Source organism: Marmota marmota, unplaced genomic scaffold (genome assembly GCF_001458135.2).
Source record: "Marmota marmota marmota unplaced genomic scaffold, marMar, whole genome shotgun sequence".
NCBI classification, from domain to species: Eukaryota; Metazoa; Chordata; class Mammalia; order Rodentia; family Sciuridae; genus Marmota; species Marmota marmota.
In genome coordinates this window covers 28,277,198-28,292,321 of record NW_026000242.1, presented here as the reverse complement: position 1 = coordinate 28,292,321, position 15,124 = coordinate 28,277,198, and the positions used below count along the sequence as shown (strand labels likewise).

At 33.1% G+C, this 15,124-nt stretch overlaps 1 protein-coding gene across 4 annotated transcripts in view; it reads right to left on the bottom strand.

The window, feature by feature from the left end:
- Positions 1-15,124, bottom strand: part of Slc36a4 (solute carrier family 36 member 4) — a 49,171-nt gene that overhangs the window by 27,861 nt on the left and 6,186 nt on the right. For 3 of the 4 annotated variants that reach the window (XM_015489991.2, XM_048796031.1, XM_048796030.1), the window contains exons 2-6: positions 6,217-6,340; positions 5,077-5,167; positions 3,835-3,923; positions 2,331-2,426; positions 412-496 (exon numbers count right to left, since the gene is read on the bottom strand). In XM_015489991.2, coding sequence (XP_015345477.1) covers positions 412-496; positions 2,331-2,426; positions 3,835-3,923; positions 5,077-5,167; positions 6,217-6,340 — 485 coding nt within the window. Of the gene's footprint in view, positions 1-411; positions 497-2,330; positions 2,427-3,834; positions 3,924-5,076; positions 5,168-6,216; positions 6,341-15,124 lie in introns of those variants that run through there. The other variant, XM_048796033.1, reaches the window with a different exon arrangement.

The window sequence follows — 15,124 nt, the reverse complement described above, 5'->3', positions numbered from 1 at the left end:
GGTGTGTGCCTTGGGTATATATTTTGTATCTGGTGAGTGAGGCTTCTTTCTCTGCTTCCTGATCATCATGTGAGCTTCTTCTCTCCACTATGATGTTCTGCCTCACCTTGAGCCCTAAGGAATGGAGCCAACTGTCTATGGACTGTGACCTCTGAAACCATGAGCCCCCAAATAAACTTATCCTCCTATAAAATTGTTCTTGTTAGGTCTTTTAGTCACAGCAGTGAAAAAGCTGACTAAAACAATCAACAATCGCAAAAATCCAAATTGCAAAACAGAAGACTAAAGAAAAATTTACAAATGATAATTTATGAAAAGAATACATTTTCATATTCAACCATGGCTCCCATAGAAGAAATATGATGCTACTAGTAGGACATTAGAGTTCACGAACTGAATAAAAATACTCACTTGTTTCACATTTTCAGCTAAAAAGACAATATAAACACTGCAGAATCCCAGCTGTGTTATCACCAAAAAAAAGTCAACCATACTCCTAAAAGAGATATCCACAAATAAGTATCAGTAAAAGCTAGTGAAAACTTAATATATGTTAATCTCTCTTTTAAAATATTTTATATATTTTACCTCTTTAAATTAAAAAAATCAAATATTTATTTCCTACACAGATCATTTATTTACTATCAATATATCACTAGAATTATTATAGAGTTTGATGGAAATTAAGTTAAAAGCCCAATATTGTTATATCATTACCTGTTTCTGAAATTTAACATTTTAAGGAAATCTACTTATAAAATGATTTCATGAAAAATATTTATCTTTCAAATTAAGCCCATCTCTCCTACTTCTCAAGATCTTTCTCAGATTATGGCCCACCCTTTCTAACTTTTTCTCAGAGTATGGCCCACCCTTTCTAACTTCACATCATTTGAAAATATGATGAACATGCTTGTTACTATCCAAATTACTAATAAGAATACAGAATGTAAGAGGATTAGGAATAGAGCCCTAAGTAATAACATAAGAAACCTTTCCAGTAACTTTTCTCCATTCTTATTATTTAGTGAGATGCTCTAGAAAGTTTTACTTTGTAAATAGTATACACAATTTGGGAAAGAATATTACCAGAGACATTAAGCAAAGTGGGTATTATTGGGAGTTTTCAAGTTATAAATTTACCTACATATTGTTAATTTATACCCCATATTTCATTTTTGATCTAGAAATAATGAGTGACTACTACAGCATGCACTTATTAATTCATTACAGTCTCTTCTCTGACCATCAATGTTAACAATGTTTTAAAAAATCTGTATTTTTCTTCTTCCATCTAAAACTGGAAGGTCCTTGCGTGTTTTCATTCTTGTTATAACTCCCATTCTCCATGGCTCTTCAGGGATCTTATTTATAATTTATCTTGTAACCATGAATTGTAACCATGAAATGAATTCAAGTTTCTTTTCTACCATGAATTATATTAGAAGTGTTTTAAGTATTCCATTAATATCTTTTCATCCACCTTTGATTTTAGTGTACCACCAACAAGCATTTCAGCCACTTCTATCTAAAAGCCATTCTTCATAGAACAGGGGGGAAAACCTGTCTCTAGTCTGGGCCAGAAGAAAGATTTATTTGGTATTCTAGCTTCTGGAGGCAAGTCCCTAGATTATTAGATTGTTTCTTCCTTCCACTTGTAAATTAGGAACACTGAGAACTTCATAAACAAATCTAACTTTCTGAAAATCTCCAGAAAGGCTACATTAAACCACAAGCTACTCTACTAACACTGCTTTTTCTTTTCTGATAATTCCCATGACTCATTGGTACCATAGTTAGCACTCTGTTGATCACTTACACTTCCTTACTCTATTCCTATATTCATCTAGCTTATATTCACTGTGTCCACCAATGGTTACATTTAAATAATAAGACAATAAAATAAGTTTATGTTAAAATGTACTGAAACATGAGATGTCTTATGCACAGCTTTATTTGAAATAATGAGGTAGTCATATTTTTCTCCTTTTTTTTCCTTTGTTGAAAAATTATTGAACATGATTATGTCATTGGCTGGCTTGATGCTTTGTAAATAAAATTTTATTTAATCTACTACAATAATTCTGTAAAGTATTATCATAAATTCACTTCATAGTGAAAAAGCCAAACCAAAGATATGAATAATTAGACCAAGACCATAAAACGGAAAATAGTAGAGTTGAGATTTGACCCATATCTAACTCTAAAGGTTATTTATTTTGATCCCTCAACTTTTATTATACTTTTGTTTATGTGTTTTATCAGACTGAAACACTTACACATGAATATAATTTGAACAACTAGACACTAAAAACATAGCAAGTACTTACCGTCCCCATGCTGCTTGCTTCTGAAGACAACTCCAAGGACTCACTTCCATAGCGAAACTCACAGTGTCACTATAACCTAATGTTGACTTTTTAAACCTGTAATCCAATGACATGCAGACACAGGAAGAAGAAAAATATTAAGTTGGTCCATAAACCATTCCTTACAAAGAACATCAAATAAATGGGAATTAATAAATGTAAGGCTATGCATTGATAGGATTTTCAAAATTTGAAAATCTGCACACTCCTAAACACACCTCATGAAATTTTAAAATCTGATCTGTCCTTTTCTCCAGCAAATAAATTTTCACCTACTGCTAAAGAGAGAGAGTGAGACAGAGAGAGAGACAGAGTGTGTGTGTGTGTGTGTGTGTGTGTGTATCAGTAGAATTCAGAAAACATATTAGTACTTTGCTAATTTAAATGTTTCAAATACTTAAAAACATCAACTATACTGTACATATCTAAATTATTACACTTTTAGAACATTATTTAATAATATATCTGTACAGAGCTGTACAATATATTTTCACATAAACTATCTCATTTAATTTTCAATATAGCTCCATGAGGTGGGAATTATTTCTCCAGTCTCTTCCACTCTCTTTTTTCCGTATGCCTTGTTATCTGAACATCATAAATAACTCAGCCACCTTAAAGAACACTTAACAACAACAATAACAAGCAAGTCAAGACTAGAATATTGGTATACTAGAAGATATTAATTTCAAAAAATTGCTTTATTGTCCAGTAGAAGCATTTCATGATACAAAAAATTTAAAAAGCATATATGACCTTCTTGACTATCTACAAACCTACACATCAGTGCTGTGATGTGCACAAGAGGTACTGTACCTGAAATTTGAATTATTAAAAACTGAAGACCATTGTGCTATCTCCATTTTGTCTTTATATCTTCCCTGATTCTTTCCATTTATACTAAATAAAAGAACTCATTCACTAAGAAGAACATATTTCATTAATAAGATAGGTTCAGTCAGCCCTCTACAGCCATTCATTCCTTACCCATGCATTCAATCAATTATGCATGAAAGATACATGGAAAAATGCATCTGTAATAAAGACTTTTTTCTTGTCATTATTCTTCAAACAATACTGTACAACTATTTGCATATTAACATTGTATTAGGTATTAATTAACTAAAAAGGATTTAAAGTATGTGGGAGGAGAAACAGAGATTACATGCAAGTACTATGTCATTTTATATGAGGAACTTAAGTATCTGCAGATTTTGGTGTTAATGGGGATCCTGGAACCAATTCCCTGAAGATACCAAGGCATGACTGTAAACACATTCTGACAGCACTTACATCATGTAAAATGCTACCTTTTTCCATATATTGTTATCTTAGATTTGTCTTTAAAACAAATTAAAGAGAATATAACTTCTGGTTTCAAAGCATAGTATAAATATGAAATGATCTGAACTCTAAATACATAGCTTTAAAATAAATTAAATAGACTTAACAAATCCACATTTACCTCTGACATAGAAAGTGACTGCAACGTACCAATATGTGCATACAGTGAACAGAAATAATTCCTATAAACACAAGGCTGATTGGTCCAAGCTGTGGGAGAGAAAATTTAGAGAGCTTAAACATTTTAAGTTTTAAAAAGTTGAGAACTCTTATAAGCAATGGGTTAATGGGACTTGCTTAACTGAAAAACCACTCATTGGACAAAACAAAGTCATATGCATAATGGAAAATTAAGATACGTGATATAGGAAGAATATAAAGTAATATTTAAGACAACCATGTGTAATTCCATCTTATAGACTTGGTTCCTTAAACCAATAAATGTATAGATATTCAGCATAGGAGAATGGAATACAATATCACATTTAACATTAGATGGCAAATCTACAACTACTAGTGTCCCACCATTGATAATACATGCAATCACATATTATTATCTAAATGACTAAGAAGCACAATATTGAACTAGGGTTTAGGCAATCCACTGCAGATTCCTTTCTGAAACCCTTCTATATCTGTTAGGAATTTTGATTAGCAAATGATTATTTTTAAAATGATATATCAAAATTTTCAAGTCTTTATTTACTAAAATTAAAATGATGACCAGATTATTCAGTCACTGCCACACTAATGCCAAAGTTTATTTTTATAATTGGAAATATTTAGTTACTTAAAATTAGGGTTCACAAAACAGTCAAACTCAGAAAAAGATGATAGTTAAAACTTTTAAAGAAAATACTCAATTTTTTAAAAGCTAGCTACAGTTGTATTACTACAAAAAGAATTCTCCCCATTAAAGCTCTCTGAAATTACAATAATTTTCTCTAACAATGCTATTTATATATCTGTTTTAAGACACTGTGACTCTTTTTATTATTTTTCTTTAAAGCTTAAAACTAAATACTTTCTTCTGAGTTACATGCTACAAATAATCTGCTCTATTTTTTGCTATAAAATCCAAAATAATAATAAGACATAAGTATCTGGAAAGATCTGTGTCATGTTTTTTGGGGGAGGAAGTTGATTAAATATTACAAATAAGTAATTAAGCAGAAATAAAATAGTAATTCTTGGTTCTGTTATATCTCACTATTATAGTTCATGTAATCTTATCAATACAACAGGTAAATGACCAAATAAATGTTACATGACCAAGTTATATTTGATGAGGTTAGAGGTTAGCTTACATTAATTTTTGCTGACAACTATATCTTTACTGGATATTTACAAAGATAAGACTTACCACTATTCCTGCATTTTTTATTGCCAATGGAAGTCCTAAAAGGCCAGTTCCAATATTTCCTTTAAGAAGATGCATAAGAGTTTGTAAAAATCTGAAAAAGTAAAAATTGTAGGAGTTAAACATTTTAGAAGAAAAACTACTAAAATCACATGATCATGATTTTACTATTATATTAGAACTGGAAATTAATCTAAGTAATGAACCAAATAAACATTTCCATTTCTCTACTAGTTACATGTGATTCACATCCTGTCTTTGCTACTTAAAAGTGGAAAAGACAGGGTTATTGTGGAGATTAAATGAGACATTTAAGTGAAAGTGGTTTACACATGGGAAATTAATAAAGAAACAGCAATTTTCTCATAAGATATTTAGCTGCTATGATTTTCAGAACAAGGTTGAAGATTAGGCTGTAAGAAATTTATGGGCACTACTATGTAATCATGGTACTAAACATATTTTGTGTAGTATTATCAATCTAAGAGAAAGTTAATTAAAAATAAACAACACACAATTTTACAGTTATATGTATCATCAGGTAAGCTAACAATTAATATTTGGACATTGTGAATTATTTAAGAGATTTAGCCTAAAAACAGTCTCTAGGAGGCAACTGAAGATCTCTTGATTAAGAAGAAATGCATTGAAACTAGGAAGAATAGCACAAAATTCAAACTATAAAACAAAAAAAGCTTTAAATTTTTCTCAGCATATACTCTTATGATCAAATTTCATGTTGTTTTGTTTAATCACTAAATTATTATTAGAATATGAACTTATAAATGATTATCAAGAATCAAAAAAAAAGCTTTGAAAAACCTTTCGGTTTTCCTCTTTTTTTATACCTCCCACTTTGATAGTGTTTACTGCCTTCTACTATCTAATTCTAACCATAGCAATCAGATCTCCCTTCTCTCATCACCCATAGCAACTGATATATCATTACAGTCATTCGTATATACTATTCAGTGGTTTAAATGTTATTTTTTCTTTCCCAAATAGACTATAAACTCCTTGAAGGTGAAGACTACCTCTTATTCATCTTTCTGTCATCTGTAGTATCTGGTCAAATGCCTTGCCTATAGAAGATACAGAATATGAATTAAAAGAAAAGGGAGACATGTGAGCCATCACACTTACGAAATGCCCTCTTGACCATCAAGCTGGTAATGCTTCTGAACAGGCAGGAGCTCTTGCTCATGCTCCTCATCTGATGTCCCATCAGAATTCTGCTCATTTATCAAAGGCCTCATTACATCCATATCTTAAAAAAAAAAACCAGTACTTCACTACTGTTTAAAGTTGGAAATTTAGCTGGTAGAAATTAATTTAAAATATTAGAAAATACCACTTGTATTTATCTTTATTATTTCCACCCTGAGTTAGTTCACCTTAGCTCCCTACGTTTTGATATATTAAAAAGAAACAACTAGACGTTTGCTGATTTTCTGTTTGAGTTCTGTAGTACAGAGCAAAATGCTTACATAGTCAATACAAAAGTTTTTCTACTTTGTCTACATGAGGTTTATAGTAAATAATGAAAAAATTACAGGATGAGAAATGGGAATAACCGAATGTTTTCATCTCTGGTTAGCTTCAAATTACATGCTGTATATAAACAGTAATTATGTTTTTAAATAATTTAAGAAAAACAAAGCAATTTCAAAATTTTAAATTTTAGTGTCAAACCTTGCGCTTATAACATAAACATGATTCTAAAAAGAACACAATCTGTTTCTTTCAATTTCAACACTAGTCACCATTGTCTGTCTTATCCTGTAAAAGTTCACAAATTCAAATCAGTTGAGATAACAGACAGCCTTAAGTACAGATTATACAGAAATGAAAGTTTGTTTTATCCAAATATTTATCAAAATTCTACATAATGGAGAACTTCAGTACCTAAACAAATAATTGAACTGGGAATGGCTAACTGGCATAAGTTTTTTTTTTTTTTTTTTAACTATTTTGGAATAATTCCAAACAAATTAAATCTGTAAAAATAGTATTCCTGTGTATTAATTTTTAACATTCTGCCACATTTACTTTTTCTCTAAAACATATACAGCACTTTATAAAATAGTGGAGAATAGGCTACACATATCATGCTATTTCACTATTAACCTAAGAATGAGAATTTGGGGCTGGAACTGTAGCTCAATGGCAGAGAACTCGCCTAGCATGTGTGAGGCACTGGGTTCCCTCCTAGGCACCACATAAAAATAAAAAAATAAAATTAAGGCATTTATTCCATCTAAAACTACAAAAAAATTTAAAGAATGAGAATATTTTCTTAAAAACTCACATCATAATTACCAACCAAGTTACCATTGATGCAATACGTTTTTTCTTTTTTATTTGTCTGTTTATACATGATAGTAGAATCTATTTTGATATATTTATACAAACATGGAATATATCTTATTTTAAATAGGATCCCAGTCTTGTGGGTGTATACAATGTTGAGATTCATGTGGTGTATTCATATACGTACATAGGAAAGTTAATTCACTACATTTGTTGAATTTTTCTTTTTTTTGGGGGGGAGGGGGGGTGGATATCAGAAATTCAATTAGGGTCACTGGGCCACTGAGCCAGTCCCCATCCTTTTTTTGTATTTTATTTAGAATCAGAGTCTCACTGAGCTGCTTAGCACCTCGCCGTTGCTGAGGATAAATTTTAACTTGGATTTTCCTGCCTCAGCCTCCTGAGCCGCTGGGATTACAGATATGTGCCACTGTGCCTGGCTAATAGTTTTTAATCTATAGTCTACATTTTACTTTCATCCACTGTACCAATAAACACCTCTCGCAACGTTTTCTCCCAATCCTAGACCACATATTTCTGTATTTAATTGAGTTATTCCAATGGCTACCTTAACCAATTATGTCCTTTTTTCTTCCCTTTAATTTTCACTATTTTTTTTTTGACAGCTTTGGTATCTTCTGACATCAGGGAGGAGAAAAAAAAATCTTAAGGGTAAATGAGTGGGGTGAAGGTGGGAGTTCATAACCCACTTGAATCAAAGTGTGGAATATGATATGTCAAGAAATTTGTAATGTTTTGAACAACCAACAATAAAAAATAAAAAAAAATTTTAAAAAAAGGTAAATGAGAATTACCAATACAATATACCAAAATTTCTGGGACACTATGAAGGCAGTGCCAAGAGGAAAGTTCCTTGCATTGAGCTCATTCTTTAAAAGAAGAAAAAGTCAACAAATAAATGACCTAACATTACATTTCAAAGCCCTAGAAAAAGAAGAACAAATCTGCACCAAAAGTAAAAGAAAACAGGAAATAATTAAAATCAGGCCTGAAATCAATGAAACTGAAACAAAAGAAACAATTGAAAAAATTGACAAAACAAAGTTGGTTCTTGGAAAAAATAAAGAAATTGATAAGCCCTTAGCTACACTAAGGAAAAGAAGGATAGAGAAAACTCAGATTACTGAAATTTGTGATGAAAAAGGAAATATCATGACTGACACTATCAAAATACAGAAGATATTTAGAAACTATATTGAAACTTTATACTTCAATAAAATGGAAAATCTCAAAAGACATCGACAAATTTGTAGAGACATATGATCTACCTAAACTGAATCAAAAGGACATACACAATATAAATAGATAAGTTTCAAGCAATGAAACACACAATGCCATCAAAAGCCTACTAACCAAGAAAAGCCCAGGACCAGATGGATTTTCAGCTGATTTCTACAAGACTTTCAAAGAAGAACTAATACCAGTACTCCTCAAATTATTCCATGAAATAGAAAAGAAGGGAACCTTTCCAAAATCATTCTATGAAGCTAGTATCACCCTGATACCAAAATCAGAAAAAGACTCATCAAAGAAAGAAAACTTCAGAACAATATCTCTGATGAACATAGATGCAAAAATTCTCAATAAAATTATGGAAAACTGAATACAAAAAATATATCAAAAAGATAGTACACCACGATCAAGTGGGGTTCTTCCCAGGGATGCAAGGTTGGTTCAACATACAGAAATCAATAAATATAACACATCATATCAATAGACTTACAGACAAGAACCATATGATTATCTCAGTATTCAGAGAAAAAGCATTTGACAAAATACAGCACCCCTTCATGTTCAAAACACTGGAAAAACTAGGGATAGTAGGAAAACACTTCAACATTGTAAAAGTTATTTATGCTAAACGCAAGGTCAACATCATTCTGAATGGAGAAAAATTGAAAGCATTCCCTCTAAAAACTGATAAAAGATGCCCTCTTTTATCATGTCTATTCAATATAGTCCTTGAAAGTCTAGCCAGAGCAATCAGATGAAAGAAATTAAAGGGATACAAATAAGAAAAGAAGAACTCAAACTGTCTGCCGACATGACTCTATATTTAGAAGATCCAAAAAATTCCACCAGAAAATTTCTAGAACTAATAAATGAATTCAGCAAAGTAGCAGGATATAAAATCAATACCCACAAATCAAATCATTTCTATATATAAGCGATGAATCCACAGCAAGAGAAATTCGGAATTTCACAATAGCCTCAAAAAGAAAAAAATATAATAATTGGGAATCAATCCAACAAGAGAGGTGAAAGACCTCTACAATGAAAACTACAGAACACTAAAGAAAGAAATGGAAAAAGACCTTAGAAGATGGAAAGATCTCCCATGCTCTTGGATAGGTAGAATTAATATTGTCAAAATGGAGATACTACCAGAACTGTTATACAGATTTAATGCAATTCCTATTAAAATCCCAATGACATTCCTCATAGAAGTAGAAAAAATAATCATGAAATTCACTTGGAAAAATAAGAGACCCAGAGTAGCCAAATTAATCCTTAACAGCAAAAGTGAAGCAGGAGGCATCATAATACTGGACCTTAAACTGTACCACAGAACAACGGTAACAAAAATGGCACGGTATTAGCACCAAAATAGATATGTAGACCAATGGTACAAAGTAGAAGACACAGAGACAAACCCACTTAAATACAGTTATCTCAGTCTAGACAAAGGCAACAAAAACATACAGGAGAAAAGATAACCTATTCAACAAATGGTGCTGGGAAAACTGGAAATCCTTAGCATCAAAATGAAATTAAACCTCTATCTTACCCTGCACAAAAATCAACTCAAAGACTTAGGCACTTGAAAAGTAGGCCCAAATCTTCATCATGTCAGATTAGGACCTGATCTCCTTAACAAGACTCCAAAAGTAAAAGAAGTAAAATTAAGAATCAATAAATGGGATGGATTCAATTTAAAAAGTTTCTTCTCAGCAAAGGAAATAATTAATGACGTTAAGAGAGAGCCTACAGAATGGGAAAAATCTTTATCACATGCACTGAGATACAGCACTAACCTCTAAGATAAAGAACTCAAAATCTGAACACCAAAAAGACAAATAACCCAATCAATAAATAGACTAAGGAACTGAACAGACACTTCTCAGAAGAAGGCATACAACTGATCAACAAACATATGGAAAGATGTTCACCATCTCTAGCAATTAGAGAAATGCAAATCAAAACTACGCTAAGATTTCATCTTACTCCAGTCAGAATGGCAATTATCAAGAATATAAGCAATAATAAGTGCTGGAGAGGATGTGGGGGAAAAGGTACACTTATACATTGCTGGTGGGACTGCAAATGTGTGCAACCAATCTGGAAAGCTGTATGGAGATTCCTCAGAAAACTTAAAATAGAACGACCATTTGACCCAATTATTCCACTCCTTGGTTTATACAAAGGTCTTAAAATTTGCATACTACAATGACACAGCCACATCAATGTTTATAGTGGCTCAATTCACAATAGCTAAACTATGGAACCAATAAAAATGCCCTTCAGCAGATGAACGGATAAAGAAAATGTGGTACATATACACAATAGAATATTACAAAGCCTAAATAAAAATGAAATTATGGCATTTGCAGGTAAATGGATGGAACTAGAGAACATCATGCTAAGTGAAATAAGACAATCCCAAAAAACCAAGGGCCAAATTTTTTCTCTGATAAGCAGATGGTGGTCCATAGTGGGGGACAAGGGATAGGGAAGAATGATGAAGGAACTTTGGATTGTGCAGAGGGGAGGGAGGGGAGGGGTAAGGCTATGGGGATGGGAAGGATGATAGAATGAGACAGACATCAATACCCTATAAACATGTATGATTACACTACTGGTGTGACTCTGCATCATGTACAGCCAGAGGAATGATAAGTTGTGCTCCATTTGTGTACAATGTGTCAAAATGCATTCTACTGTCATGTATAACTAATTAGAACAAATTTTAAAAAAATAGAATGGAGACCAGTAGACTAGAAAAAGGGAATCAGAGGAAGGGAGGCGAAAGGTACTGGGGAATGAAATTGATCAAATTATACTGTTTTATTGTGTGCATGTATGAATATAACAAATCCCACTGTTATGTATAATTATAATGCACCAATAAATAAGGGGGTGGGATGGTATTTTCTGACATCTACTTAATGTAACAATGACCTTACTCCACTTTTTTCTGTCCCTATTTCTTATCCTCTCCCTTTTTAGTTGTATTCTTTTCATTTTGGCAATACATATGCTGCTTTACATAATGTTCTCCCAATCATATTTTTAATCATGTCTTAGATTAATATCTATAATCAATATCAATATTCACTGTCAGTTTTATGCCAGTTTCCTCATTATCACTTTGCTGGAAGAAGTTCATTCTCTTGTACAGTTGCATGAGAATGACCAATACAACACAAACTGATGTATTGCACCCCAAACTCTCTGACCCAATAGGTCTAAGCTGGGCCTGATAATACCCTTGTCTCATCAGTGTCCATGTGGTGCAGACATTGCTGGTCTGGGAACCACATATTGAAAACTATAGTCCACAGATTCCTCTGAAAGGACTCATGGGCAGTGTCCCTGAGTTTCTACATGTTTCTCTATAGCCTGGATATCTCAAGAACAACCAGATATAAAATCCTTGGCCCATAATGTCTATGCTTAAGTCTCTTAAAAATATTATTCCACTCTTGCCTTGATTTTGGTATGCTTCCCTTGAGAAGTCTAAGGCCAGGTTAATTTCTTCAACCCTGAAGTAATTTGTGTTTTTTGCTGAAGGGCCTAAGGATTGTTCTTTACAATCTAAAAATAGTTTCTCTGCTTAAGGTAGAGAAAGGGAAAGCAAGGATAATGAGTCCCTTTAGCAAGAGGTAAGCCTAGGAGTTTTCAAAGTTTTACTGTGAGACACCTTGGAGCTGATTATTCTGAGTCAGTTTTCTCAGGAACACAGTAGGCCCTTTTGACATGTTGACTTAGGTTTTCTCTTATTTCCAAAAGTCTTCCTGGAAATATTTTCAAATATTATTTGGTTCAAATGTTTTCTCTTCATTAAGGATTCTAATCACATGCATGTTGGATCTTCTTTACCTATCTTCCATTTTTAACCACTTTGTCTCTGGCCCTTCTGATGTCTTTTTTAATGACATAATAAATTTTCATTTCATTGCATTCTCCCTTGGTCACCTCATAATTTATTTTGAGACCTTTTCCTGTTTCCAAGCACTTCGTGCACCAAAATCTTACTTTCTGGTCATATAGTGAAGTTCAGTTTCTTTCATACATGTGGTTGAATAAATTAGGATTGAAGAGGAGGAACTGACATGTCTTCCAGTTCTGTTTCATTTTTGCAGAATACCTAATTTTCCTCATTGCTTTCTTCTTCCCTCACTGCCAGGTGTCTGAGCAGAGTCTCCACCGCTGTTTATTTCCTTCCTGCAGAAACAAATGTTTTGCCAAGACTGCCCGCTTCGGGACTGCTCACTTTCGCATTCCCTTTCCATCCTCAATGCTGTGAATTGCTGATTTTTAACTTTTTACATTTTTTTTACTTTACTTCTATGAAAAACCACTGTATTTCTTCCTAGTTTCCTGCTCCCCTTGTTCTCCAAAGACTCCCCTGCCCACTGTCTATGATTGCAGGAGCAACAGGAACTCTGGAAATTTGCTGATTCTTTCTCTTCCTACAAAAAATTTAAAAGTTGGGGTATCATTGGTCTACTAGCAATACTAAAAGAGTAATCTCATGAATGGTTTACTTGTACTCCTTTTGTTAAGTCTACAGGTTTTGAGAAAGGGTGTATTGAGAGATTAGGGTTTAGACAGCCACTATTAGCCTAGTGACAACTGGAATTCAGCATGTCAGTTTTTAACACGTGATGCTTTCAGACAGTGGAAAATTCTTCAAAATAGTCTATTTTTAAATCATTTCTAATGTGACCAATGTAAAGAAAGTAAAATTCACTAAATTATCCAAAGTTACAAAATCTTGGTATCCAAATTAATAAGAGCTTTCTATAATTCAAACTCCCCAACTTTTGTCTTTGGGACAAAACTCTAATCTTCCAGATAGTCTCCATATATTATTTGGTAGAATTTTCTTGTTTCATGACCTCCAGTATCAAAGTTGGAATAGCATGTACCTGTACATAGTGAAAAATAAGTGTTTCCCACACAGTAGGAATACTGGACTATGTATTACCTTTTAGTTTTTGTAATGGTTTGGATCTGGAATGTTCCTGAAAGTTCAAGTATCGGAAGCATGATCCCCAATACATCAAGGCTCAGAGGTGGGGCTCAGAGGTGGGGCTTTTAGGCAGTGGTTAGGGCTCTGTCCTCATCAGTGGATTAATCCACTGACAGCTGAATGGGCTACTGGGAGGTAGGTCATAGCTTGAGAATTGAAGTAAGTCACCAGGGACATTCCCTAGAAGGGTTTATCTAGTTCCCAGTCCCCTGGCCCCACTTCCTGGCTGCCATGAACTGAGCAGCTTCTTCTGTCTTGCCCTTCGCAATGATATTCTGCCTCACGTGGGTCCTAGAGCAATGAAGTCAGCTGATCACAGAATGTGACCTCTGAAACCATGACCCCAAAATACATTTTTCCTCTTCTAAGTTGTTCTTATCAGGTATTTTGGTCACAGTGGTGAAAAGCTAACACAGTTACTCTAGAAATATATTAATATAAATATATTATAAAATAAATCCTATATCCTTTTCTATTATTCATTATACAAAGTAAACTGATACTTTACCTTACAAAACCATCATATTAGTTTACTAGGACTGCCCAACAAAATGGGTGACTTAACAAAAGTTTATTGTCTCAAAGTTCTAGAGGTTTAAAGTCTGAAATGAAGGTATTAAGAAGGTTGGTTCCTCCTAAGTGGTGGGAGTAAGGCTCTGTTCCAGGCCTCTCTTTTTACCTTGTAGATGGCCATCTTCATGTTCTCATAATAGTCTGCCAATTCACCCTTTTGTAAGGGCACCAGTCATATTGAATTAGGGACCAAGCCTATCAGCATGGCCTCATATTCACAGATTACATCTTCTATAACCCTTTTTCCAAATAAGGTCACACCCTTAAGTTGTGGAGACAACACTTCAACATATGAGATCTGGAGGGAAACATTTAACCCATAATAACCATCCTCAGTTGCATTAGCTTCAGTTTCAAATAGAAATATATTACTATTTTCATTCCTAAATGTACTCCATTGCCCTTGCTGCCTCTTGAGCTTGTTTATTTTTATTAATTCAGCTTATCCAAACTGTCAATTATGTTAATTTTTTTCTTCCCAGGGCCATAATGTACTATGTTCGGTATGTTCTGTGCTGTAATAAATTCTCTTTCTTTTGTCAATAAAGATAACTATCACTGCCAATATTTCAAAAACTGAATAATCTGTTATTGCAAGTACACTGCCCAAGAAATAATAGCAGCCATGGAAAGTCAGAAAGAAGCTAAGTTTTCTCATTACTTTATTTATTTATTTATTTATTTATTTATATTTGGTACCAGAGATTGCTTAACCATTGAGCAACATCCAAGGCCCTTTTTATTTTTTTTTTGGAGACAGAATCTCACTAAGTTGCTTAGGGCCTTTCTAAATTGCTGAGGCTGACCTCAAACTTGCAATTCTCCTGCCTTAGCTGCCCAATTCACTTATGTGTGCCACCATACCAGCTCTTCACATAATTTATATATATA